Here is a 27,694-nt window from a genome sequence, read left to right as displayed (position 1 = left end):
ATGAAATATAATAATTAGTTTTTACATATAAATGTTATAGTCAACGTCAATGAAAATTCAATAAAAATAAAATTCGTGACACTGTTGTCTATTTCAGGGTATAATTTTGTCATTTTAATTAAACAAGGGGAGTGAACTCGATATTTTTCAAAACTAAAAGTTAAACTCGATATTTCACTTAAATACAAAGTATATATGTTATATGTGTCATTTTCCCTTAACATCTAATAAAAAAAATATAAACAAATAAACATTCATTTTTTAAATTAAAAAATTGACACGTAGTGCATATGTAATTTTTTTCCTTGCTATTTTATAGGAATTTTGTTTACCATTTTTGTTTATAGAGATGAGAGGTTCGAATACGTATAAGTTGAAAATCAACTATTAATTACAGCCAATAAATAAATAATCTAATTTTCAATCTATTTTGGTCATATCTTAGTGATAGTCATGACACAAGGGATGACTTAGGTGAATTATTATATCAAAAAATTGGCTACGTAAGCCACCTAAACTATAGGAATTGTAAATTAGTCAACCTTTGGTAAATACTTTGTAAATAGCCAACTTGCATACGTGACAGCCTATTAACTACCTAAAATATATGTTTGGCTGTGTTAAATAAGTATTTTATTAATCTGTTAATAAGTTTATTTTGCTATTTATAATAAATTAACCAAATGTGTGATATATCTCAATTCACTAAATCCGTTTGGCTATATAACTTAATAACCCTTATTATATTTACTAAACTGTAAGCAAGCATATTTACTTGTCAGTTGTATTGAAAAAGAAAAAAAAATACTGCCTATAGTAAGAGCATTGTAATTGAAAATTGGTCTATTTAATGAATGAAACGACTTACATGTAAAATAGGTGATTTGTTTAAGCAACAACACTGAGAGAGCAACAATCAAACTAAATACTTAAAAAAGATTAGGAAGACAAATAAATGATCATGATTTATTTTCTATCCCATATCCATAACTAAATACAGCATCATTCTAGATATATAAATAGTTTAAATTTTGTAATCATAATTTAAATGCTGGATGAAAAAATATACACAAATAATTTATTCTTTTATCAACACATATATGTATATTGTATGTATTAATCTATTGATATAACCAAAGAATATTATCTGTAGTAAAAACAAATCATTTTTATACGAGACCTACTGGGCCTAATAACTAGTTATGAAGACAAAAAGTAATTTGAGAGTCCTCCAACATTTCAAGAGAATTTTTTGGATTCTTGGGCCTAGGAGACCTATTGAGCCCTAAACTCTTCAGTCCTGTTACCAAGTTTAGTCTGATTACTTATAAACAAGTAACAAATTTCACTACATTAGTGACATGTATATAACTATTAGTTACAAGTTTATTACTAATTCACGTAGATTAGTTACATATAGGTAACTATTTAACTGAAATTAGCATATTACACATTTATCCCAAAATATGTACCAACACATAGTAATAAATAGTTACAAAACACTTGTCCCAAAATACATACAAAACAGTTGTCCCATAATACATACACAACGTAGTCCCAAATTAGGTTCACTAAATATAATTCTCCAAATCAGATTCACCAGATGTACTTGCTATTTTTTGGGCACCGTGCTTTTAGAGTTCGAAACATAGCTTATGCCTATACATTTTCATGTAAGCTTGTAACAGCACGTTTAATGGCGTGAGATGCACAACAAATTCAACAGCCTTGATTGTGAACATGCCACAATGCCAACTAGCAACATGGTTCCAAAAGTAATCGTTACCCGTTCGTTTGTTGTGGCATGAAGCTCGCATAGACTACGTTAAACAACATTGGGCTATGATATTCGGCTAAGAGATCATCGTAAACCCTTTTGCATAGTATAATTAGAACCAGTTTCGCTATATGATCGATCACATGATATCGATCAGACCTCAACAAGTCGTATGCTGTGACATACCTCGTTAAAGTAAAAACCACAGCAATGACCCAATGGTTACCTTCCACATGGACGAGAACATATATAGTCCCAGCCGTCACCCAGGGCATTTTTCTGCTCTACTTTGGGGTATCTCACAAAGTATACACTCAACCAAAGGATGCCGGCCAATCTAGATGTAATCATCTTTGTCATCAAGTGCATCTCGTTTATTGGTACATTTTTTCTATGTACGCACAAAAGTAGGAGTTTACCGTTGTGAAACAATGTTTAAGCAATCTTTCCATTTTCTTGAGGTAGTAGAAAGTCACATTCATATTTTGCAAACATATGTAACACGGTTGTTAGGGTAAATCTGTTAATGTGTTACTAACGTGTAACTAATTATGTGAATTTGTTACTGACATGTTTCTAATTCTGTGAATTGTTACTGACGTGTTTCTAATTCTGTGAATTGTTACTGACGTGTAACTAATTCATCAATAATTAGTTACAAATGTGTAACTAAACATGTCGAATTAGTTACAACTGTGCCACAAACTATGGTCAAGCAGTAGAAAACGAATAAGTAATTCGAATTCAAATGATTATAAACTTATAGAACCAAAGAGCGACTTGGGCTGTGTCCAGGTCTTGTAGAACCAAGTCTTATTAGCAATGACTTCTACACGAAAATCGAAAGGATTTCAAAATTCCTCTTCAGTTTCAATGTACACATCATCACCACAACCGCTCAAGCGTAACAATAAATATTACAATCAGGCCTTCAATTTGAAATATTCATTATTAAACATCAAAAAGACACTTACTTCTTTATTCCTTTCATAATCGAATCTTGCATGAGTTACAAATCGCCATCGGACGCTGGCGATAAAGGGTCCTCAAGGGGATGCTTTGCTGGTTTGGAAAATCCTCTTGTGACCTTTAAGAAAATCTTCGGTTCTAGTGTTGCAATATAGAATATTGGGGGCCGTCTTACCGGTGGTCTATTTGGAGACTCATAAATGGTAATAACGCCATCGCCGGAGTTGACCTCTGAGACATCTTCATCCTCTTACATTGTTCTAAGACCTCTCTGGTTGAGCGGAATAATCATTAGAGGTAGACAACAAATAGGTTTACAATCGGGCTTGTTTCTCAAAATATGTCTCTTGAGTCCACATGAAAAGACTCCTCCGCCTGAGAAGAATAATGCTAAGGTGAATGAAGAGCTTCTAGTGTGGCCGATATGCCATCACTGTCTGATTCTAAGTCCGACGCTTCCCAAGGACCTGCCCCACCACCACTAGGTACCACTATCTCTGTTGTTTTTTCTTCTTCTTTGTCGCATGGTTCATCCTCATTACCTCAGTCTCGTTCGGTCTAGCGCTCTTCTACCATCTCTTATGCGTTCTCTTCCTCTTACTCTTTTGCTTTCTCTTGTCCTGCCTCTTCTACCTTATATTCCTCTTTCTCTTCCTATTTCTCTTCTCTTTCTCTTCTTTTTCATCTTCTTCTTTTTCTTCCTCTTTCTCTTATGTTTTCTCTTTCTTTTTGTTTGATTATTTTTCAATAACAATAACCTCGCTTTTCTTTCTCTCATCCGACAGCTTTTCAACCTGATCTTCCAACAACTTTTGCTTCACAGCCTTGATTAGCGGTAGGGTGTTCAGCATCTCCATTACATGCTTCATGTCCTCTGAAATCCTTATTGGCTCTTGATGGAATTCAATAAACTTCTTTTCCAAGTTTGCTAATCTTTCCTTAAATAAAGGAAAATGAATCAAAGAATTAGTGGAGAACATGTAACTAAATTAAGTGTACTAGATACAAACTTGTCACTTATATATATTTATTAATTACATATTTGTAACTAAAATCCATGTTTTAGTTACATGTTTGTAACTAATACACTATATAACAGTTGCATATAAGTAACTACAGTCTTTGAATTATGAACATGTAACAAATCCATATTTATATATTGCGTGTTTCTAACTAAAGTCTGTGATAGTTACAAAAATGTAACTAATATTTTTTTTATTAGTTACATCTTTGTAACTATAATATGTGTTTTAGTTACAGGTTTGTAACTAAATTATGTGAATTAGTGAGAATCAGGATTTTTACCTCATGATAGAAGATGAGTTTCCCTTATCGTAAGCAACTGCTTTCAATTTCTTTGGAGCATGACCCATTGTAGGGATGGGCTGAGAGGGCGGCTCTATGATGTCATTGCCAATGGCTCTAAATTCTACCTGGGAAACAAACAAAAAACAAACAAGTAATTAGGGTGTGTGAGTATAGCAAAATATTGCATTAGTTTGCAATGTAAAGAGACGTACCCCATGTAACCGAATGGATTGTATTGCAGACTCGGATACTCTGGAGGTAGATGACCATCGCGGAATCAATGATCTCACAACTTCTTTCACTGTATTTCATAAACCCATAGACTCCTATTTGGGTATGCACTCGTACGCCAAACATGCAAAGTCAGTAGAAAAGTTTCAAGACAAACCTTCTTTGTCGTCGATGGGGTTGTGCACTTCGGCTTTTTAAAAAAGAACTTCACGGTGCCCATGAATTGATCCCAAACAACATTTTTCCAGGGGAAGCCATTGAATGGGCATGTGTCATCAACCATCTTAATGTAAGATGTATTCTTCATGGCTACTATCCTTTGTCCCGGGAGGAGCAAATTGTAGAGAAAAAGGAGCGGAAGAAACCAGACTCACTTCTCATCATCCTTCCATCCTTGCTATCATTAATTAGTGCCACAATGTTGCCCTTGGTGGCAAGTTCCCTTGAACATGTCAACGAATAGGCTCCGTCAACAATTCGCCATATTCGTTCGTCGTCGCATTGTAAGAGTCATCTATCTGCAGGCCAGTGATCTCACTGAAATGTGCCCTAGTAAACTCCCTAGGCACACTGCCGATCTCGATTAGTAATTTGTCTCTTGATTGGGGGACTCCCTCGAAGTAACCCGTCCTCAGGATAAGGTTGTTGATTATCTTTGAGGATCGAGTTATCGAAGGCATATCCAAAAAATGCCCAAAGCACGACTCTCTGAACAACTCTAATTCTCTCATGGTCATCTTTATTTTTTCTTTGAACAAGTTGTATTGGCTCATTGACTCCCACAACACATACCTCATCAAACCCTAAACATCAAACAGTAAGATCACTAAATTAGTTAGATGATTTGCTCTAAATTAGTGACATTTTACAAGACTTAGTTACACGTCTATCACTAAATTAGTGACATTTTAGTGAAAAGTATGTAACAAATTCAAAGGGGTGTTCAGAATCAAAACTTTTTGAAGATCAATTACAAACAAATCAGTTAATGACGCAAATCTTTGAAGATTTAGACTTTATTACCACTATTATGCCTACATTCCTGCCTACATTCCATAGTTGAACACCATCAGAACAATTCAATTGCGAATATCATAAACTCGTTAGAAACTCAACGAATTTGGGTTTCTCTGCCTTCGACTCAACATATAATCATTCACGTTACAAGATGAATTGGAGTCTTCATCACCACTGGATCTCGGACATTTTACACCGCAGCTCTTCATTGTTGGACCATTACGCAATGACTTAGAAGATTTTGCCACGGCCTTCTTCGTTTTTGTAGGCTTCTTCTCCACTGGCTTTTTGAGCGGGGAACATACTCAATGTAACAAACTTTGAATAGAACAATCTCAAATATTTTTTATCCTCGTTCCACTAAAGTTTCTATCAAACTATTTTAGTATTGACTATTTACAATACACTATCATTATGTGCTGTTTTTCATTGAATAAAAATCGAGCCAAATCATTTTAGTATCGACTATTTACAATAATTATCATTATGTGTTGTTTTTCATAAATAAAAATTGAACATCAATAATTACAACTTTCGACGTCTACGTTTAACAGATATGTGTATGAAAAATCCAATTTTATTATTTGTTTGGAATTTATTGTGAGTTTATTTGTAGAAGGTAATTTGTCCATCCTTTTCATTGCTACCGTGTGGTAAACCATTTACTCCTAAATCAGAAAGATGCGACGTATCCGACCGTAACAACACTAGGACCTTGGAAAATTGTCTTATATATATGACCAGCTTTTACTAGCACCTCTTTTTCATTCTTTTCCCATACAAAATAGAAACCCACCATAAGCATTCTTGCACCGACTGACAATAATAGAACCCGCCTAAAAAAATTACTACAAGCAAAGCACCGAATCACAACAAATTACATTACATCATTACAATTCAACCCATATAAAAAAAAAAGAACGGCTTTGTGATTATTTTTATTATTTTACCTCAATATGGAGTAACAAGGTCAAAAAATGAGAGCAAACTTGAGAAAACTAGAACTAAAAACAGACCTAATCCATTGCTGATTGCCTTGCTTCTCAAGGCACTAATGAGCCTTGGTCTCTCGGGAGCACCACTCACTTGTGTTGAGTTCACTGCCTCATGCCTCGTCTCATTCGCCATCTTTTTACTGTATCAACAACAACAACAAAAATCACAAAACTCGTATCACGTCACAGAGAAAAAGACACAGAGCATCAATAATGCGATGCAGAGAGAGCTTCCATTATTGACAATTATTTTCCTGAAAGACAAACAACGTAGAGTCTAGTCACTCTGAGCAAGCATTCCTCTCTCACCTTCCAGGAAATTTACAGTTCCCGTGACCTGAAAGTTACATTCCCACAAACAGGAAAAACAAAAGAATCAATACTGAGCAGAGTGTAAAATACAAACAAGTACAAAAGTAAACGCGCCACATGCATATTTGTCTAAAGACAGTATTTCTAGTTGGTGAAGATTCAAAATAAAACCCTAAATATCTACCTATCATGGGTTCAATCTCAGAATCTTTATATTTCCGATTCAACGGCAATGAAGAATCAGGGGTGACTTACTCGGGTCAGTGGTGGTGATTGTGGCAACACCTTTGAAGTCACAAGCCACGGAAGACTTCCCTTCCTTGTGGTAGTAACTATCGAACGCGAACGAAGCATGATTCCGAACATTGTTCGGGTAATAACACTCCTCGCCAGGCTGGATCTCGGAGCAATCGGCCCGCCCGGGCCCACACGCCCAATCCAGCGCGGCCTGCAAGCTCTTCGCGTCCGCCGCCTCCGCGGCCACGCAATACGTGCGATTCGTGGTGTCGTTGGCGAGGAAAGTCCCGGCGCCGGAGACCCTGAGCAGATAGACGGGCGTGGCGTTGGCGTAGAAGAGGCCCCAATTGGCCTCGGACAGGGGCGGGGCCCGCAGGTCCTCGTTGAAGAGCTCGTAGAGGAAGACGGAGGGGGTGAGCTCGGGGCGGGCGGGGGTCCCGGCGCGGCCCAGCACGTGGTTGATGAGGTTCGAGTTGTAGGTGTCGGCGTTGTCCACGCTGGCGTGGGGCTCGAGCTTCGAGTCTCCCCGGGACGGCCAGCCCGTCTCCGAGACGAGCACCGGGACGTCCGTCACGTTCAGGTTCCGCATCGAGAAGTAGGCCGAGTCGACCATCGCGTCGAACACGTTGGTGTAGTGGAGGAGCGTGTTCGGGTCCACCATCTCTTTCGACGGCGTCAACGGCTTGAACAGCGCGTTGTCCAGCGGAACCACGCCTTTGTTCTGCATGAACACGTAGTACGGGTACAGGTTCATCATCAACGGAGCTCCGGTTCGGGACAGGAACCGAAGCAGCTCCGGGGACAGGGATTTGTTGAAGAAGGCCTATCAAAATCATTGCCAACTTTGTTAGAATCGGGCCAGGATGATTTGTTCCGTTTGAAATAAGCCCTACAAAAATGGTCTATTTCAACGAACAGCTTGTTCTTTTCGGTTAAAATTAACCGACTGGATATATTTAACCGGTTATAAAAGAAAAAACGGTTAAATGGAATAACCGGTGACCGAGAGTTTCATGTTTTACCTGAGAGGGAGGGAAAGGGTCGAGGATGAGCGCGGCGGCGTGGGGGGTGGAGACTTTGACGTCGGAGTCGAGTCCGGCGGCGACGAGAGCGGCGTGGAGGGCTTCCATGGCGGGAAGGAGGACCGGAGCGGAGGAAGGAACGGTGGTGAGGACTTCGTCGCCGACGGCCACGAACGAGATTAGGGTTTCGGGTCGGTGGGCTGCCACGTTGCGTGAGACCCACGCGGCGGCCGTGGCGTTTGAGGATCCGATGGCCAAGAGCTGGTTGTTGGGGACGCTGATCGTGACCCGGATTTTCGACCCGGAAAGCGCCCGGAGGATTCCCGGGTCGGCGTCGTAGAGCCGCACGTGGCTAATCCTCTGGAATTTGAGGAACGACACGAGGTTCGAGGGCGGCATGAGGTTTGACACGTCGGTTCCGATGTTGACTCCGACATAGGGCTCGCTGTCTTCTCCGGACTTGCCTGTCAAAATTTGAAAGAAAAAGAGCGTGAGGAAAACGGCTAAAGATTGAAACTTTATTTCTGGGTCGGACTCGTATTTTAGTTTAGGGATTACCTTGGGTTAGAAAGAGTAGGAGAGAGAAGAGAGTGAGAGAGAGGAGCTTAGTGAGTGAGGACGCCATTGGAGAGAGAGATGAGGTTGGGCTCGAATTCCTTGCATTATCTTGCCCAACAACACCAACAAAGCAAGTATTTTTTTGGGGGAGCTAAAAGTGATATTGTTGAGCTAAACACAGAGATCTAAACTCTCAAGTTACTATTGTATATTCATTCTGTGTGTTGAGTGTGTGTTTTGTGAAGAAGATGACAAGTGAAGCGATGATGCAAAGTCTCTCGTGTGGTTTTGAATAACTGGAACCACTGGACTTGGTTTTGGGACTACTGTCGGAAACTGACACTTTCCTCTGCATTTTTAGTATTTATTTTTATATATTTGTCACTTGAGGAGATCGAATTCCCTGAAATACCCTCAAGCTTTTGAATTTGATTCTTTACCGTCCTTTGCGGACTGGCGTGTGCCTCAGATTCCCTCCCACTTCCTTCCCAACTTTTAGTTTAGCTTCGGCTTATCTTCTACTATTATGAATTACTTATATGAAAGGTCCAATTACATCGTGTTCTCTTCTTTCTTGATGCAAATTATCTGGCAAAAATAAAGATATCAATTTAAAGTATGTTGGAATCCGCAATAAATACTTTAGGTAACAAGCTAGATGAATTTAAGAAGCAACCTCAGATTTACATATAAATAAATTTAGTCGGGTCATTGTCGCATAGATATTTATCATGTTTCTAATCAACTTTGTTTTTGAGTTCCCAAACAATTTGATTACTCTGAAGTCTGAACGAATTGATGAAGTACCTGCTGCCTGAGAAAACATAGTTTTTTTTTATAATTTGTTTTAATTATTTTCTTCTTATCAGATATCAATAAGATACAGGCTGGCATTTTTTTTTTAAAGGTAGATAGAAGCTATTGCTTTGCAATACCGTCCCTATAAATTATGATGTGAGATCTCGAAGGGTCCATTAAATTTGGCAAATGTAGGTTCATTCAAGCCTTCAACACTTAATATTTATATCCCATCAGCCTCTCTGTCCATATATACAGTGTATAATCAATGATTGAATTTGGAAGTGGCGCCTAAACTTATTTTGTTTTGGTACAATAGAAAAGTGTGTTCACGATATTTTTTTTTTTTTTTTTGCATCAAAGAACTTTCATTCAAAATAAAAAGCTACTAATGAGCAAGATACAACGAAGAACAGATCACAAAATTAAACCGACTAATCAAGCCGCAGGTGTCACCTAAGAACCACTGAGACATATGTACCCGAGACAACCATACAGGACTAGGCCTGTTTGGGATTTGCGGAAGCAGATCCCTGTCTCTTAGGATTTGCCGAAGCATTTCCATGTCTATCAAACGGAGATAAACTCCTACGAAACCAAGAATGCCACTCACCCCAGCGGCATTCAACCAAAGACCTTTCACCCTCCCACCGGAGGACCACCTCCTCAAACCCCACTCCCGCATATTAAGCGAGCCTTCGCCGCGGGAGCTCGAAAGCTTGAGGTCGGCAACCAACCCACCGTCCTCTCTTCGATTGAAGTATGCCTGAAGTTGCACACAAACTTCAAAGGAAAAGAGCACAAAAACGAAGAAAAGACACGGATGACTAGCAAAATCGACCAGACAAACTACTGGATCTAAATTAGAGCTAAACTCTCTAAACAACACATAAAAATTAGACAAACTAACTAGCTGAATATTTAACAGAATAAAACCCTTCAAAATCCCACCTACAAGGTTCACTCCCCCCAGATTTGTTCTCACACCCACCCACATCCATAACCACGAACACCTCTTGTCCACTAACCCGAGGTATGAGGCTGAGGAGCAGCGCCAACCCACCCCTGCGAAGATGACCGCAATGGAGAAAGGCGCAACCACCGAGGGCAGCCCGAATTTTTCGCTAGCTGAAGCCTTCGCAGATCTAAAAATAAACACGCAGAGGGGCTCCAAAACGGACGAGAAGGAGGGCTGTGGCACAGGTGGACCGGAGAACATAAGAGAAAAGGAGAGAGAGACCAAAAGGCAAGAGGGTGAAGGAGAGGACTCCTCAGCTCCCCCCCCAGATCGGAGCCACGACGGGCGTCCGGAACCCGGGAGGGAGGGAGCGGCGACGGCTGGAAGGCAAAGAAACCCTAGGTTCTCTGTTTTTAGGAGAGAGCTCAGAGTTTTTTTTTTTTTAGTTGGGCCCCACGATATGTTTGTTGGAAGAAGGATTGGTGTGTGATGGAAAATGAAAAGCTAAATTAATAATATATCCGCATCAACATTTTTTTTTTAAAAGATACACCTCAACATTCTGAAATGATAAAACATGCATTATAAAATATGGAAATGAGAAATTTCATTAGGCCTCCTATCATCTCATGTGGTGACACCATTTTGGTGTAATCTTTATACCAACTATAGTGCAACTTTTACACTAAATTACTATTTTGCTTCAATCATATCTTACACTAAAAAAAATTATAAGAATATATCTTTGTTTTATTAAGTTTCTTAATCTAAGATATATTTAAATTGGTTTCTTAATTTTATTACTTACTTGTTTTATGTTATATATATGAGATTTGTAATTAACTAGGCCACTTTAAACATGTGATTTTGGATCTAGCATATGTTTGACAATTTTTAGCAATATAGTCAAATGGCTTATGTGGCAATAATAAAGGTCTGATTTACCCTTATTTATTGACAAATTCGTCATTTTTCTCTGTCCTATTTTTTTCAAATACTTTTTTTTGCATCACAACTTCGAAAATCCGTATCTTTCTCATACGAACTCGAAATTGAGTGATTTCAGATCCTACAAATTCGTGGCGTCGAGATCTTCAAAAATAGACCCATTATGTTTGATGAAAAATTATATTTATGTCGATAATTTCAAAAAATTTCAGTTATTTCCATATTTAAGATATTAACGTGATTTTTCTACATCTATGGTATTAAACATGATTTTTCATCAAACATAATTGATCTATTTTTGAAGATCTCGGCGTCACGAATTTGTAGGATTTGGAATCACTCAATTTCGAGTTCATATGAGATAGATATGATTTTTTGAAGTTTTTATGTAAAAAAAAATGTAGAAAAAAGTATGAGAGAGAAAATGACGAATTTGTTAATAAATAAGGACAAATCAGACCTTAATTATTGTCACATAAACCTATTGGCTATTTTCCTAAAAGTTATCAAACGTAGGCTTAAAAACAAATTTCATAGGTTCATTTTGGCTATTTTGCTACACTGTCATATATATATATACATATATATATATATAAAATGATGTACTTGTATTTTATTTATTAATTATGTATAACATTTAGTAGAAATTATTTATAAACTAAAAAACATAGTAATAATAATAGTGAAAAATCAATAACCTACATATAGATAAAACAACATTTTATTAGAATATAAATTATTGTTATTTTATTTGTATTATTAACTTAAACTTTTGATCATTAAATATTTAAACTCAACAATTAAAATAAAAAATAAGTGTACTAAATTATTTAAGTTGTATTGAAGAAAATAATTTGGATTACTTTGATATCATAGTTTATAGATTAATTATATTAAAATAATGCTTAAATATTTGGTGTAATCTTGACACCAAATGAATAGTATTATATCAAATTTGGTACATTATTTATTTGGTATTAAAATAACACTAAATAGAAAAATTTAGAGTTTTGCCATTGGAGAACTCCAACTCCATTTATAGAGTTTTAGAGTACTTCGTTGGAGATGGTCTAGCAAAATATTAATAATAGGTTTGTTATATGCACACAATTTGAAACTACTATTTTGTTACATTTTTTTAATAAAATATCCCTCCAAACACTTTCTCTCACTTCTCTATACCTCTAACTCTCTCGATTTTCACTCTTCCGACGAATGATTTCCGATGATCTATGACGTCTCGAACATACACCCCCGGAATTTATCCTCTCTATCCTTGAAAAACATATCGAATTTCATAAAAAAAAAGTAAAAGATAAAAAAATAAAAAATCGAAATTCGTAAATTTCAATAAATTACGATGATTTATGATGAATTTTGATTTTTTTTTTTATTAATTTTGATCAGATTCAGTACTTTTCAATGATATAGTTAAAAATCAGAAGAAAATTATTTATAAAGATTAATTATGTGTGTGTTCGTTGAAGATCATCCGATTATCGGAGATGGTCAGAGGTCGTCATAAGAGTGGGATCGAAAAATTTAGAGAGAGAGAGAGGGAGAGAGAGAGAGAGAGAGAGAGAATTGAGAAAAAGTTTAGGAGGGGCATTTTTCTTTAAAAAAGTGACAAATTCTCGTTTCATATAGTGTAAACATAACAAGCTCATTCATAATATATTTCTACTTAAGAGATCTACAGAATAAAAAAAAATTATTTTAATTTCGAAATAGAAATAATCTTCAATTCTGAATATTTTTCCCGTAGATCCGTCAAATTTTACACTCAATTTGTTTTATCCTTGTCAGTGTCCATCTAAAATGACTCACGTTCAAAATATATTTTCGAACCAAAAAATTACTTTTAAAAATGTCTTAAGTCACGTTTAGTATTTTTGTGTTTTCATATAATGTTTTTACCTATGTTTTCAAGAGTAAATAATTTAATTACATAGCGTAAATACTTATTTACAATTAAAAAAACATGAAAAAATGAAATTTTAATAAAACACAAATAATCTAAAAAGGAAGACAAAGTTGCCCCATATTTTTTTTTCATAAACAGTAAAATTATCAAATATTCACATATATTACAGTTGTAAATTCTCACCCCAATAACGCAGTCGAATTTATAATTTTTTTAAAAATAAATCATGAATATTTACGATAACAAATCATCGATATACCATAGAAGCCATGAAAAAAGTTGCATGTTAAAAAAGAGGATGAATTGGAGGAGGTGGAGGAGTGGTTGTGCTTGAATAATGACGTTCACCGTTCATTGATGAGGAAGACATCAACGCTCGAATAAATTAGAAGCGACGATGATGAAAACAAACATGAGAAGTTATTTTGACAAAACTTAGAGCGACAATAATCACAAATTGTTAATGTGACAATGGCAAGTGGTTGATGTTAGTGACATAAACAAAAATAACAAGAAAGAAGATAACTGATAAAGAAAATTGTGTATGTGGAAGTTTAGTTAGGCGTTAGCGTTTGTGGAAGTTTAGTTTGTGGAAGATAACCGATAATCATACTTTTCAAAATTACATTTGTGTACACTAATGTGGAAGTTTCATAACTATCTAACTAACTTTTTGAACAATGGATGCCTAAACAAATGCATGTGTGTTGCATATGGACTTCACTGATCTACGAAATTGAGTTATAATTGAGACCCAATCCGTTATTTAAGATTAGTATGCATTCATATACCCACATTTTCTTTCAATGTGGGACTTTTGTTGTCCCATTTTACTTTATAATTATGTGGTTTCTTTAATACTCTCATAGCATTAACTTTTCTTTTTAACTTAGCTTTGATTTTGACAAATAAATAATCTATGAGAAATAATAAACTAGTTTCAACTGGTCCTTGCGATGAGTGTGTGATCTCACTCAAAATATGGCGCCATAAAATGAGCTATAAATTGATAATAAATACTATTTTGATCTCTAATATTTTTCATTAGAATTTCTTTGTTGTTCTTGTGTATGATCATAAGGTTTCATAAAATGGTTGAGAATTTTTTTATAATTTGAATCAATGACTAAACTTTTTCTGTAATATTAAAAATTTGTGCCAATTCTGTTAATCAAAATATTCAAATATAATTTAAACGAGTTAATCCAATAATAGACAACTATTTTATGCCACCATTAAAAGTTCTTGAAAAGTATGATTATCTTTCAAATATAATTTGCAATATTCGTGTACATATATATTCTTTGTCTAAAAAAAAGGTGGTGATTTGATAGACAATTTGCCAGCCATTATAGGGCAAACCCAAGAAGCAACGACAATATTATTTGCAATCAAACAAAGTACGGACTACCAAGCTCTGCTCCCTCCGAGAGTAGTGTAGTATAATAGCGCATAGCAGCCAGTGACGAGCATGTGACTCTTCTTTAGTGGGTCTCACGCTCTCACTCACACCCACACAAACCGACAGCACAATATACACATTGTTTTATAACTAATTGGAATACAAATATACGTTGCAAATCGGGTTAGCATTATTGTAGAACGAAAAAAAAAGTTCTAAATGTCGGAGAAAATCGACAAAAATCACCGACAAAGTCGTTGCCGGATGACTGACGGCCGACGAGTACGACATTTTTCATTTCGAAACGACTTTTCGTTTTCATAAAAAAAAAAACGACAATTTTCGGTGCTTTTAAAGAAAGAAAAAAAGTATATATTCGACGATTTCTGGTGACTTTCGGCAAGTTGCGGCGACTTCCAATGATTTCGGTCGGGTCTAATTTGAGGAAGACGATTCAGTAGGAGAGAGAGAGAGAGAGAGAAGAAAAATGGAGATAGATAAAGGAAAGCGCACTTTTTCTACACTGATGGGACTTGTGCGTGTGACATCAGTGGGTCCTATACAAGTGTAGTAGTCAGTGTAGTACGGCAAAAATTATTTAATATTTGAAAATAATATATAACCTACTGTAATATTAGAAACCGTAATATTATAATATAGGAATCAAATTAATGATCAGCAGTTTATAAATCAAGGATTTAAATTCCGGGGAAACCGTACGGGAACCAGTCCGGTTCCCTTTTTTTTTAAGAGTCCGGCACCGGAATGACCAAAACCGGAGGTTTCCGGTGATTCCGAGGAAACCGACGCGACCCAGTGCAAATCTTCTGGAATTCTGCCACATTTCGAGCTTCCCGTCAACTTACCGACGCTCCGAGGGCCAAACTTCTCCAAATACCGCCGGAAGGCACTGGTATTGGTGAGCTTCCCGACGTGAATTTGTATTTTGATGATTTTGAGTTTTTTTTTTTTAATTTCTTGATAATTCTTGAAGATTAAGTATAAATTGATAGTTGTGAACATGAATCTAGTTTTGATTATGAGTTTGTGTTCATGTTTTCTATTTGTTTTTATTAATCCGAATTCTTTTGTTATTTTTTAGTTAGTTTGTGATGATTATGGTTATATTGAGATTATTGATTTATTCCGAATTTCTTATGATTTGTATTCAACTTTATTTTACATCCGGGAATATGTTAGACTTTGTGTTCATTTTTTCTAATTTTTTTTATTAATCCGAATTAATCTTTGAATTTATTGTTAGTTTGTGATGATTATGGTTAAAATCATATATTTAAAACCATTATTGTTTTATTCCGAATTTCTTATGAATTATTTTCAATTTTCATTTAGACCCGGGAATATGTTAGTTTAGAACTTTAGATCCGGGAATATGTTAAGAGTTTGTGAATATATTAGAGTTTGTGAATATGATTCATGACTGTTAGTCTAATTTAATTTAGTAAAGGTGGTTCATGATACGGGCGCGGAGGTATGAATTAGGGCCCTAGTATGAATGATGCCATGTCATTTACGTTTAGTAATGACGTTGATGACTTGTTCTACAACTTCGAATCGGTATCAATTGGTCTTCAAGGCACGGAGTCCTCGTATGATGACGGGTCTTCCAGTTACAATCAGGACGACTACCCACCACCAACTCTAGCTCCCGACATGGTGCGACCATTTCCAGGTTATCACATCCACTCCATGTATGTTGCTGCAACTCAATATGAGTATGACTATCACTTGGACAGATACTTTCGTGCACATGCTCATTACATGAGTTGTAATCTACTGTATGACCGCTACATACGGTCGCTATCCAGAGTAGTCTTTTTATTTCTGTTATGTTGAATTTGGACTATGGTATTTGGTGGATTGTGTTGAACTTTATCATTTTTTTTTGTACTATTGAACTTAGTTTTTGTTGTGTTTGTAATTTGGTAATGTATTGAAACATCGTACACTATTTTTAATTTTATGAATTTTATCCTACGTACTTTGTATGTTTTTTGTATATTTATTTTCTGGATTTCTCTCGGTAAATACAGTATTTGACGGTATTCCTCAATGGTAACGGTAAGTTCAACGGTACCGGTTTCCTTTTTTCCTGCTTTCCCCACTATTCCTTTACGATACCAGCGGTTACCAGTAAATTTCGAACCTCGGAACGGTTACGGTAACGGTATTTAAATCCTTGATATAAATATAGGAAATAATAAAAATAAAAGAATGGTAGTGTCTCGGGCCTAATAATAGTATTGTTTATGCTTCCTAAGAAATAAATAAAAAAACAAATATAAGAAGTAAATGCATAATAAAGAATGAGAGTGCATTTTATATATCTAAATTTGATATGAGCTTAGATTTTAAAATGTAAACGGCTCATTTAAATTAAAACTCTTATACTTCTTCACTAAATCATTTTAACATTTTTCATTACGTTATTTATTAATACATATGTGTATTTTAATTACGTTTTTATTATATTTTTATTCAAAATATGTTATGCAATGTTATATATATATATATATATATATATATATATATATTTGAACATATTCTTGTAACATTATTTCTATTCGATTTTCCATCGGAACGTCAGTTTTCCAAGGAAAACGACATTTGAAAACGGTAAATGAGTTGCATTTTTTCCACAATTTTTCCGTTTGATTTTTCGTCGACTTGTCGATTTTCCGTAAATCGGGAGGTTCGAAACGGCTTCGAAAATGGCATTTCGAACCTTGGAAAAAAAGTATAAAAAGGCTTGGCATTCTAACTACATCTTACTTTGGAATTAAAATTATAATGGTTATCCACCATTAAGCAACACAACGAATTAATGTTTACGAATGAGGTATTATAATTTAAAGTTATTTACAATAAAAATATTCATTGTTTTCAATTTATTGTAATTTAATATTCATTCTTTTAAAAGTTGTGGTAAAAATACTCAATGTTACAAAATCGTACGTGTGTTATTACCTGACCGTTAAATTAGATAAAAAAACAAAATTAAATATAATCAGAATAAACAATTTATTTTTGTTATGTTAAAATATAAACAAAATTAAAACGTCTCTCTCACACACATCCATATATAAAAAGAGCGTCATCATTTTTTTAATAAAAATAGAAAGATCATAATTTACACTATATATATATATATATATATAAATAAAGAGCGTCACATTTTTTTTAATAAAGAGAAAAAACCACAATTTATGTGTATGTTTAAGATATTATATATATATACATATATATATATATATATATATATATATATATGTGTGTGTGTGTGTGAGAGAGATAGAAAAAAAGTGAAAGAGAGGAGGAGAGGTTTTAATTTTGTTTATATATTTAAACATAAGAAAAATAAATTAGTTATTTGTAATATTTTTAGAATTTTCGGATATATACATGTGTTTTTCCATCCAATTTAACGATCGGGTGGTCACGGAGGTACAATTTTGTAACATGAAATATTTTGACCGTAATTTTTAAAGAATGAGTATTAAACTGCAATAAATAAATAAAAAATATTGAGTATTTTTAAAACCAATAAATCAACAAGTTATAACGGTTGTTTTTCAAATTTTAGTGGAGTAACATGAATGTACTACTACACAGTTCAACCACCATTTTTTGGTTACAAAGATTATAGTCCTAGTGGGAAGGAAATTGTTGCACACAGTCACCATATTTTGCTTTGTTAAAAGATTCGCTGGGTCGCTCATCTGCTAGTAATATTAATATTAGCGTATGCCAAACTAGGGAAAGATCATATGACTTGTTTTTAAGCTATTTCATATATAATTTCTCACTAAAAAACAAGAAGAGTGTTGATGATTTCAAGGGAAAGGTAAAACGCTTTAGATTCTAATTTATAGAAATTCGGAAAATTAACTAGAATCCTAGGCGACGATATTCAAATTCTTCTTCAAAAGAGATCAATTTTGGTCTGTGAGTGCAACGTTGAAAGCCCAAGGCAGGACATTCCCGGCCAATAATAATATCGAGTTTCAACACATGGCTCGAACTTTTTTGTGCATGCCAAGATCACTTTTTGCAGTCAGATTGCAGTGCCACCGACACTACAATCTAATGCCATCTTCATCCCTTAGCATGTAGCCGAGCCCTTTGTGGGTAGGGCTGAAATTGGATCGATTCGGTTCGGTTTCTTATTTTTTTATATCCGAATCTGAATATTCGGTTTTTAAAAATTCAGTCCAATATCCGATCCAGTTTAGTCTAAAACCGAAATTCGGTTATCCAAATATTCAGTTATCCGATTTCTTAAATCCAATATCCGGTCCAGTATCCGTTTTTCAAAATTCGGTTATCCGATTTTTTAAATTTCGGATCCAGTTTTGTATCCGGTTTAAACAAACCGGCTATCCAGTTTTTATAATACATATCTAGTTCTAAAATTATTACAATGATTTAAATACGAGTCATATAAAACTCTAAAATAATAATCCATAGTCTAAAAAATAAAATAAAAAAGTTAGGTAAAAAATGTTGTGAAGTTGTTGTTGTTGTTGTTGTTGATGTTGTTGTTTTTTTTTTTTTTTTTTTTTTTTTTTTTTTTTTTTTTCAAAATCATGGTCTAAGTGGTTGTGAAAGACCTATTTTTAATTTAATTTTTCAAATTTGTCTAAAATCAAATCCGATATCCGGTCCAGTTTTTGAAACCGGATCGGTTATCCAAATCCGAACTTCGGTTATCTGACGTGGCTCCAGATTTCGGTTTCGGTTCGGTTTGGATATCGTTTTATCCGATTTTTTGTTCGGTTTTGTACAGCCCTATATAAAAGATAGCTACCCAAGCTGGTGGCTTCCTTATTTTTCTTTATCATCATATTTGTAATGGCTTACATATTTGAACTGTTTATGGATATTTACAAAGGTTGATTTATGTAGTTCTATTCCATGCAAAATTATATACTCAATGCTTCAAAAGTTAATTTATGTTTATAAGTGTTTATATGTATATATAATGTTAGTGCGAGAAAAAAAAAACAATTAAACTGTGTGAAAAGAATAAAAACTGGCCAAAAAAAAAAATTAAACTTCAAGGAAAATAATATTCAACAACTTTGTTTTAGTTAAAAATAACTAATTTCTATAATTAAGGAACTAAGATCATTACAAGTAATTGAGAATTACCAATAAAAAATAGATCCAAATCGGTTTCAACGTTTTTCTTTAAACCAAAAAAAATTGTTTGTTTATAAATGAGATAATATGTCAACCACTATTAAGCATAAAGAAAATCTGGACAACAGGTCTAAGTCTAAGAAAAGGCATGATAATTTGAAGACGGGGCCAAGGGATGACGGCATTGGAATACCTTTGTTCTCACTCTCGTCTTTATATTTCCATATGATATTTGAACACATATCTATTATGAAATTTACTTATCATGAAACTACATATCTAGTTTCTTATAAATTTCAGAAATTAGGAGTAATTAACCACAATAAACTAGTATAAACTGAAACAGCAATTGAGAAATATTAAATATTTTCTTTCAAATTTTGAAATCCCAGAAAGAAAAAAAATAAAAAAACGAATGTTTTTTTATCCCTTTTATTAACAAAATACCTTCCATTTTGCAAAGCATGAGAAGAAGAAAAAAAAACCCTAATTTTTTATATGAACAGATTTAAATACAAGATTTTGATGAAGTTTTGTATACTTGCATATTCATAAACATTTATATCAACATTTAATGTCACCATAAAAAACCAGGATAAACATGTGTTCCTCTAACATATATAAACCAATTTGAATCGGATTTAAATCTAGGGCCCCGTTTGGTTAAGTTTTCTATTCCTGTTTTCTGTTTTCTGATTCTAAATTCTAGAAAACAGTTTTAGAAAAACTGTTTGGTTATAAATTCAGAAAACAGATTTAGAATCATGTTTCTGTTTTCTTTGAAATTTGTTTAGAAAACAGAAAACAATGAAAAGTTGTTTTCTATTTTATCTCTATACAATTGAATGGAAAACATAACCAAACAACATTTAAAATATTCCGAAACGTAATTCTAAATCTGTTTTTTAAATTTAAAAATTAGAATCAGAAAACAGAATTTAAAAACAGAAAACGAGTTTAGAAAACTAAACCAAACGGCCCCAGGTGTTCACACAACTCTATTTTAGCATTCTAAATGTTAAAACATAACGATTTGGACTACCATGCATACCGTATGATTTTTTATGTTCCTTTGAAAGGATATGTTCAATGGTTTTGTGCTCTTCTTTTTGAATTATGGGTTGACAGAATTTGAATTGATCCTTTTTTTTTCTTTTTTCTTTTTTTACGGTTATCTTATCGATTTGTTACCGTGTAGGTTTGCGTATACGCTAGCTTTGCAAGATTTTCAAAATTAGGAAGTCGACGAGACCCCTGAAATTTCTTAAACTTAAACTTTTATGTAAAATTATATGACTATTTTATATTATACCCTTTCTGATATTCTTTTTCATTTTTTGCTCCCGATTTGATATTCTGGCCCGCTAGTGCCCACCATTACATATATTGAAATCTCGTTCCCGTTTCCCGATATGCGGGATGATAAAATTTCGGAAATTGGTTAAAACCCATAAATATTTCGCTAATACCTCACATATTAGACTAAATTTTTTCCTGAAATACGCCACAAATACCGCACATTAATTTTAAATACTGGAAAATTTTAACTTTTTTAATTATAAATTTTATATTTATATGTAATATATATATATATATATATATATTAATGATATAATTACACCATGAATTTCATTTTCTAGACCCAAAAACTATGAAAATATCACCATTAGACCCGTTACTTAAAAAATATCCAAAATTGGACTTTTGGACACATTTCGGACAAAAATACCCTTATTTCAAAATAAACTCTATCTTCTTCTCCAACCACACCATTCTCACTCTCTCACTCTCACTTTCTCTCCAACCACAACCACACCCATTCCGACGCCCATTCCGACGAAACCACACCCATTCCGACGCCAACCACACCCATTCCGACGAGTTCCGACACGCCTCCGACCGAAGCTCCGTCACGCCTCCGACCGAACCACCATAGCTCCAACCTTCACCAAATGACAAAAAAGGTTAGTTTTTTATAGTTTTTTCATGGTTTGATTAGAGTAGGAATAATAGGATACAAGATTTGAGTGGTTGTTAGTTATTTTAGGTTGATTTGAATGAGATTTGGAGTTGAAATTTTTTTTTTTTTTTTTTTTAATTTCTGGGAAATTTCCGATGAATCCCATCGGAATTCATCGGAAATTTCCGACTAGTTCCGACCCTTTCCGACCTCTTCCGATGTATCGGAAATTCCGACATTTTTTTTTTTTAAATGATTTAAGATAAATAAAGAGTTTTTTGTATTTTTTTTAAATGATGAACAACATAATTAATCTAATTAGTTGTTTGTGTAATTAATGATTAGTTTTTTTTAATTATGAACATCATAAATAGTTGTTTTTTTTTTTTCTAATTAATGATTAATTATTTTTTTTATTATGAACAACAATTGTTTTTTGTAAGTATATTTTTTAAATGATCAACATACAAATTAGTTGTTTTATATAATTAGTTTTTTTTTTTATTATGAATTCTTGGAGTTATGAAGTTTGTTGTTTTTTTTTAATTATGAATTCATGGAGTTATGTTTAATTCTATTAATATTTTGTGATAATTAAATATGTAGGATAAATTGACGTATTTATGCGACCACGACTTTGCCGGTCGAATCACGTACGGTGGTTCGGGGCATATTAAGACGGTGAAAGAAAAATTCACCGATCTCGGTCTACTTCAAAGGGTCGCGGAGAGTCCCTTCGCTCAATTCTTCGAAGGGAGCACACTAAACTTTTCTACGGTACTTCTACACTCTCTTCTTCTACGTAAGATCCATCCAACAAAAAGGGGGGAGATTCATTTCGGAATAGGAAATAAACGCGTGAGATTCGGGAGACTCGAATACGCATTGATAACCGGAATGAGCATGGAAGATGGTCCATCGAAGGAGGAGCAGAATGAGCGGAGGAGCGATAGGCTCATTAAAGATTACTTGAACGGCGTGTCAAACGCCAAGTTCGACGCCTTGATTAGCGCGTTCAAGACATGTCAAGATCCAAACGACGCGTACAAGCTTGGATTATGTGTGTTTGTCTTGGGATATCTCCTTGGACTAGAACACAACAAGGCAGTCAACGACAAGTACCTATACATGGTTGAGGATTTGCCGTTCTTCTATTCTCTGCCATGGGGGAACATCTCGTGGGCTGAGACGATGTCTTCCCTCTCAGTAAACTTGCTGCGGTACTACAAACGAGTAAAGGAGAAATCTCTCAAAGAGAATGTCCTACAGAAGGAGGCGAAGTATTCCCTATCAGGGAATTTGCACGCGGTGCAATATTGGGCGTTCGAGGCGATCCCGGAGATTGGTCGGCAGTTCGGGAATAACGCCGGTGTTCGAGTACCGAGGATGAATTCTTGGTCAAGCACTCGAGTGATCACGCGCAAGGACGTGGAGAAGGTTTTGCTCACGTATAAGTGTCCATTTCTCTCCCGCGTGCCGTTAACCATCAATAAAACTGCAAGAAATATCAAAAAAATGCATTAAACTTTGATTTTTTCCAAACTCATCGGAATTGGTCGGAACCGGTCGGAATTGGTCGGAACCGGTCGGAAACGGTCGGAAACGGTCAGAAACCATCGGAAATTTGGTCTTGTCGGAATGTGTCGGAAAGTGTCAGAAATTGTCGGAATTTGTGGCTTAAATTTCATCGGAATTTTTACATGATTTTCATCCGAAAAGGTCGGAATTCATCTGAAATAACGTTAAATTCCGGAAACTTTTACCTACATCTACCAACTTTATTTTTTCTATACAAGCTATATGACTAAAGCAATAAAAGATGAATGGAGAAGCATACTTACCCATTTTGAAGGAATTACACCAATTGGATACGCGAAATGATGAAAAAATGATAGACAATGAGAGAGAATGAGAGAGAATGAGAGAAGTAGAGAATGAATTTTTTTTAGTAGTGTTATATGGTCTTGTAAGGGTATTTTTGTCCGAAATGTGTCCAAAAGTCCAATTTTGGATATTTTTTAAGTAACGGGTCTAATGGTGATATTTTCATAGTTTTTGGGTCTAGAAAATGAAATTTCTCTTTAACAACTTATCAGAAGCTCGGTGCAACACTATTTTAAACCTTGCATACAACCAATACACAACTATACAAGTAGTTCAACAATTATGAACGGTTCAAACTTCAAACTCCTGTGGAACTTCTTAGTATATTCATTTTTGCATGTAATGATCGTGCCAATGCAAATGTGATAATGATGCCATTTCTGTGTTAAGTTTTCCTTTTCTTTTTCTCCCTCAGTTAGCATTGTCGTTTAAAGTAGTTCTGTTCTCTCTTTTTCTTAGGGGCGATAGATGCCATTTTGTCCTTTTTTTCTTTGTGATGCAGTGTCGTTTGTATGCAAGTGAATGGAAACGACGAGAGACGATGAAAGAGTTGAGCAAAAGGCAAAGCACTCTGGGCTCCACATAAAAGATAAAACAAACCAGACGAGATTTATATATTACACATACGCGCCAACAACCCAAGAGGCTCGTGTGGAACTGAATGTGTTTCTTCAACCTGTGTTTAGTTTTAGACCTACAAAAATTTCATGCGAGCCTGAAACTGAAACTCCAAAACTATATTAAAAAATAAAAAAAAGGCCAAGTCATTTATCAACAACCCGTTGATGTGTGGCAGTCCATTTCGGGGGTGGCGAGTCACCGGAGCGCGTTGACAAAGGCCAACAAGGACTCAACGTCCCTCTTCTCAGAGGGGTACTTGATGGCCTGACCCGAGTGCTTCGGGAAGAACAGTATCGTGGGAAAGCTCTCGAGCTGCAATTCCCTCTGCGCAAACTCTTTCTGATCCCCGTCGGCTCTAAATTTCGCCACCTTGACCCCGCTCCCCGCCAGCCTGTCCGCCACCTCATCGAACGAGGCTTCCATGGCTTGGCAGAAGCGGCACCACGGCGCGTAAAGCACCACGACCCACGCCTCTTTCCGGTCCCCGAGCCTGGCCAGGTTCTCGACCCCGCCACGTGTCAGTCCCACGACGTTCCTGGACCCGAAGATGTCCGCCGCGTCTTCGGGCCGGGCCTGAGCGGGGCCCGCCTCGTCGCCCTGCCTGATGTTGCCCTTGTGGAGCCCGCACTCCTTGGCCTTGGCGTCCTCCCACCACCACCGGCCCTCCCTCTCGTGCTGGCCCGGGAGCACCGGCCTGGTGCACGGCTCGCACCCGATCGAGACGAACCCTTTGGAGTGCAGCGAGTTCACCGGCACGTCCATGGCCCGCAAGAACCCCCAGACGTCGGCCCCGGCCACGTTGGCCACCGGGTTCCACTTCACCAGCGAGCCGGGCCCGCCCTCGAGCCCCTCGAAGGCCGGGTCCACCTGGACGACCGGGACCTCGGACCTCGTCCCGGGGGACTGGTCTTTCCTCTGCCCCGTGATCCACGCCCTCAGGCCTTTCAGGGCTCGCCGCAAAGGCCTCACCTTTCTCACCCGGCAGCACTCTTGGTGCCCGTCCTCGTAGAACGAGAACAGCCCTTTGCTCCGCACCAGGGCCTGAGTCTCCACCGCGTCCGGGAACATGTACTCGATTCTGATCCCGTATCGCTTCTCGACCTCGTCGAAGAACTGGTACGTCTCCGGGTTGAGTCTTCCCGTGTCGAGGCTGAACACTCTGAATGGGCGGCCGGTGAGACGGGCGTACTCTATCAGAACCACGTCCTCGGCTCCGCTGCGGAGAGATATCGTGAAAAGAAAAATGTCAGGAAATCGATATAGAGGTTTGTGTGATTCGTCGATTTGTAGTTGGGAAATGAAATTTACCTGAAGGCGATGGCGATGTCGTTTCCGAATTTCTCTAGGGCTTTGTCCATGATTTCGAGAGGGGAAGCGTTCTCGAGGCTCTTTGCCAACTGCTCGTAATCCTCGGTCTCGGCTTTTTCTTTCTCTTCGACTTCTGTGAATTGTCAATTTTGGGAGTAAGAATCAGAATCTGTAGGCGCACAGAAAGAAAAAAAAAAAGGAGAGAGATAGAGAAAGAGGCTTACGGTTCGGAGCAACAGCTGTAGAAGCATAAGGTACGATCGAATCGCTTCGCTTAGGCTCAGCGTTCAGAGGCTTCACTGAACTCTTTCTTTGGGAAAAGGTTAAAGCCGAGACCTGCGCTTGAGACCGTTCTAAAATCCGAAGTGAACCAATCGGCAGAGCTGCAAATCAAGGAAAGAGAGATAAAATTCGTCAGCGTTTACATTACAGTGTTCCCAATAAATCAAGCGAAAAAAAACCCCCACAGTTATCTGATTTAGTAAAACAGGACAACGAGCCAAACATTCCGAATAGGCCGATCTATAACGGAGTTGCTAATCATGACACTTAATTAAAAAAAATACAAATTTCATGCCGGAATAAACGTCTTGTGTACTTTTCTCAGAACCAAAACATAATAACTCATAAACTATATTATATTGACAGTAATTTACAGCGACGACAAGAAAAAATACCTTTCAGCTCCGAAGAGGCACTCGAAAATGAAAACGAACGACCAGAGATCGCCGATGACGAAGAGGAAGAAGTAACAGCAAGAGCCATTGTTGTTTAACGAATCGAGTTGCTCTGAATTATTTTTACTTTTCTTTTCCTTTCTTTCTCTTGTGTGGCTAATTTTTGTTTCTGTTCCGTTTGTGTGTGCTTGATCTTGTGGTGAGAGATCTGTATTTGATTAAATAGAAATCCTAATAAAAGGCTGCTTTCTAGGTTCATTGAACCTGGACGCTATTACGTCCTTATGCAGAGGCAAAAAGCTGAGCTGACATGGCAGCATATTATTGGGCATGCCTCTTTTATCGGTCATCGCTTTCGTCACGTGGCTGGCCGCTGGCACAAGCACGGCCATGAAAACAGATGAAATTAGAATAAAACGGTTTTTATCAAATAAAAGAAAATAATAAAACGGTTTTGTTTTGTCTCTAGACGTGTGGCTTTAGGGCATTTTTGCTTAGATTCATCTTTCCTTTTCGGTCAATGTCGAAGCTTCCTGCTCTTTTCCTCTCAGTTATGCATGGGGGCCAATTTGAAAAAAAACATATCAGAAGGGGTTTATCCATAAATTTCTTAGGTAAATTAAAATAAAATAAAAATCTACGCTTAAAGCGTCGTTTTTTTTGCATACTAGAGACTCAATAATATGGCTCCATCTTACACACATGAACGACGATATGCAATTGTTATAGCTTCATTTTTGGTACAAGAAAATGACACTCGAATTATAGAAAAATGACACATCAACGTAATTAAGATACTCGACTCAAAATAATGTATAAACTAAACATTACAAGTCCACGTTTCAAGCAAAACCCATGTCACTAAATCCATCCAAACAGGGCCTGAAAACTCAAAGCCTCACTCAACATACTAACGGAAAGCTCCCCTCGCTAAAGCCTTCTTGGATGCCTCAATTCACCTTTGAACAAGACGACATCGCATAGTCGGGCTCGGCAAACCCTCTCACTGGACTCTAAAATGATTTGGTTCAGTTTCAAAATTGAGCTCGGCAAACACTCTCATTGGACTCTAAAACGATTTGGTTCAGTTTCAAAATGGTAGACCGCGGATTAGACTAGATCGAACCAGTCATAAGCTCGTAAATTTTTAAAATAGTTTTAAGACATCGAAAGCTACTAATATATATACATATTTATATATATATATATATATATATATATATATTATTGTTTTTAAACTAACCGATCATTCTACTATTGTTGACTGCGTTGTTACTTCTTAAGGGTGTACAAAAAAGTCGAACACCATAAACCCGATTGGAATGCCGGTGCTTTTAACGTCCGATCCGATTTAAAACGGTTTTATCTAATATGGCGTCGTTTGGCTTTTAAGACTGGTTTAAAACGGCATGATCTAGTTATAAAATTGTAGACCGCGGTTTAGATTGGACCAGACCGATCCTAAGTTTGTAAGAATTTTATTTATACTAATTTTGAGACATTTGAAGCTACTAATTAATATGTGATATAATATGTATTTTGTAATTATATTTGTTACTCATGTAAATTGCACAGTTAAAGCATGAGCTCGAAAGCTCTTCGAGAACAGGAGGAATCCAGCACCG

The 27,694-nt window shown here is 36.2% G+C and overlaps 3 protein-coding genes across 3 annotated transcripts; 1 reads left to right on the top strand and 2 right to left on the bottom strand.

The window, feature by feature from the left end:
* Positions 1 to 6,017: 6,017 nt before the first annotated feature.
* Positions 6,018 to 8,925, bottom strand: LOC149385258 (O-Glycosyl hydrolases family 17 protein). The gene is made up of 5 exons (XM_089625732.1): positions 8,427 to 8,925; positions 7,869 to 8,332; positions 6,865 to 7,669; positions 6,607 to 6,634; positions 6,018 to 6,437 (listed from the first exon to the last, which is right to left on the bottom strand). Exons 1-5 carry the CDS (start codon positions 8,491 to 8,493, stop codon positions 6,254 to 6,256), a joined length of 1,548 nt encoding a protein of 515 aa, XP_089481858.1. The 5' UTR covers positions 8,494 to 8,925; the 3' UTR covers positions 6,018 to 6,253.
* Positions 8,926 to 21,501: 12,576 nt separating this feature from the next.
* LOC149385257 (uncharacterized) lies at positions 21,502 to 24,049 on the top strand. The gene is made up of 3 exons (XM_089626287.1): positions 21,502 to 21,583; positions 22,186 to 23,016; positions 23,966 to 24,049. Exons 1-3 carry the CDS (start codon positions 21,572 to 21,574, stop codon positions 24,047 to 24,049), a joined length of 927 nt encoding a protein of 308 aa, XP_089482413.1. The 5' UTR covers positions 21,502 to 21,571.
* Positions 24,014 to 26,291, bottom strand: LOC149385256 (5'-adenylylsulfate reductase 2, chloroplastic-like). Its single transcript, XM_089625760.1, has 4 exons — positions 26,070 to 26,291; positions 25,617 to 25,775; positions 25,393 to 25,525; positions 24,014 to 25,300 (listed from the first exon to the last, which is right to left on the bottom strand). The coding sequence occupies exons 1-4, from the start codon at positions 26,155 to 26,157 to the stop codon at positions 24,280 to 24,282; spliced, it is 1,401 nt and encodes a 466-aa protein (XP_089481886.1). The 5' UTR covers positions 26,158 to 26,291; the 3' UTR covers positions 24,014 to 24,279.
* Between the last annotated feature and the right edge of the window lie 1,403 nt (positions 26,292 to 27,694).

Source organism: Urtica dioica, chromosome 9 (genome assembly GCF_054948205.1).
Source record: "Urtica dioica subsp. dioica isolate 48M chromosome 9, U.dioica_male_clone48M_v1_H2, whole genome shotgun sequence".
NCBI classification, from domain to species: Eukaryota; Viridiplantae; Streptophyta; class Magnoliopsida; order Rosales; family Urticaceae; genus Urtica; species Urtica dioica.
Note: the sequence above shows the minus strand (reverse complement) of the source record. Positions and strands in the feature narration are given on the sequence as shown.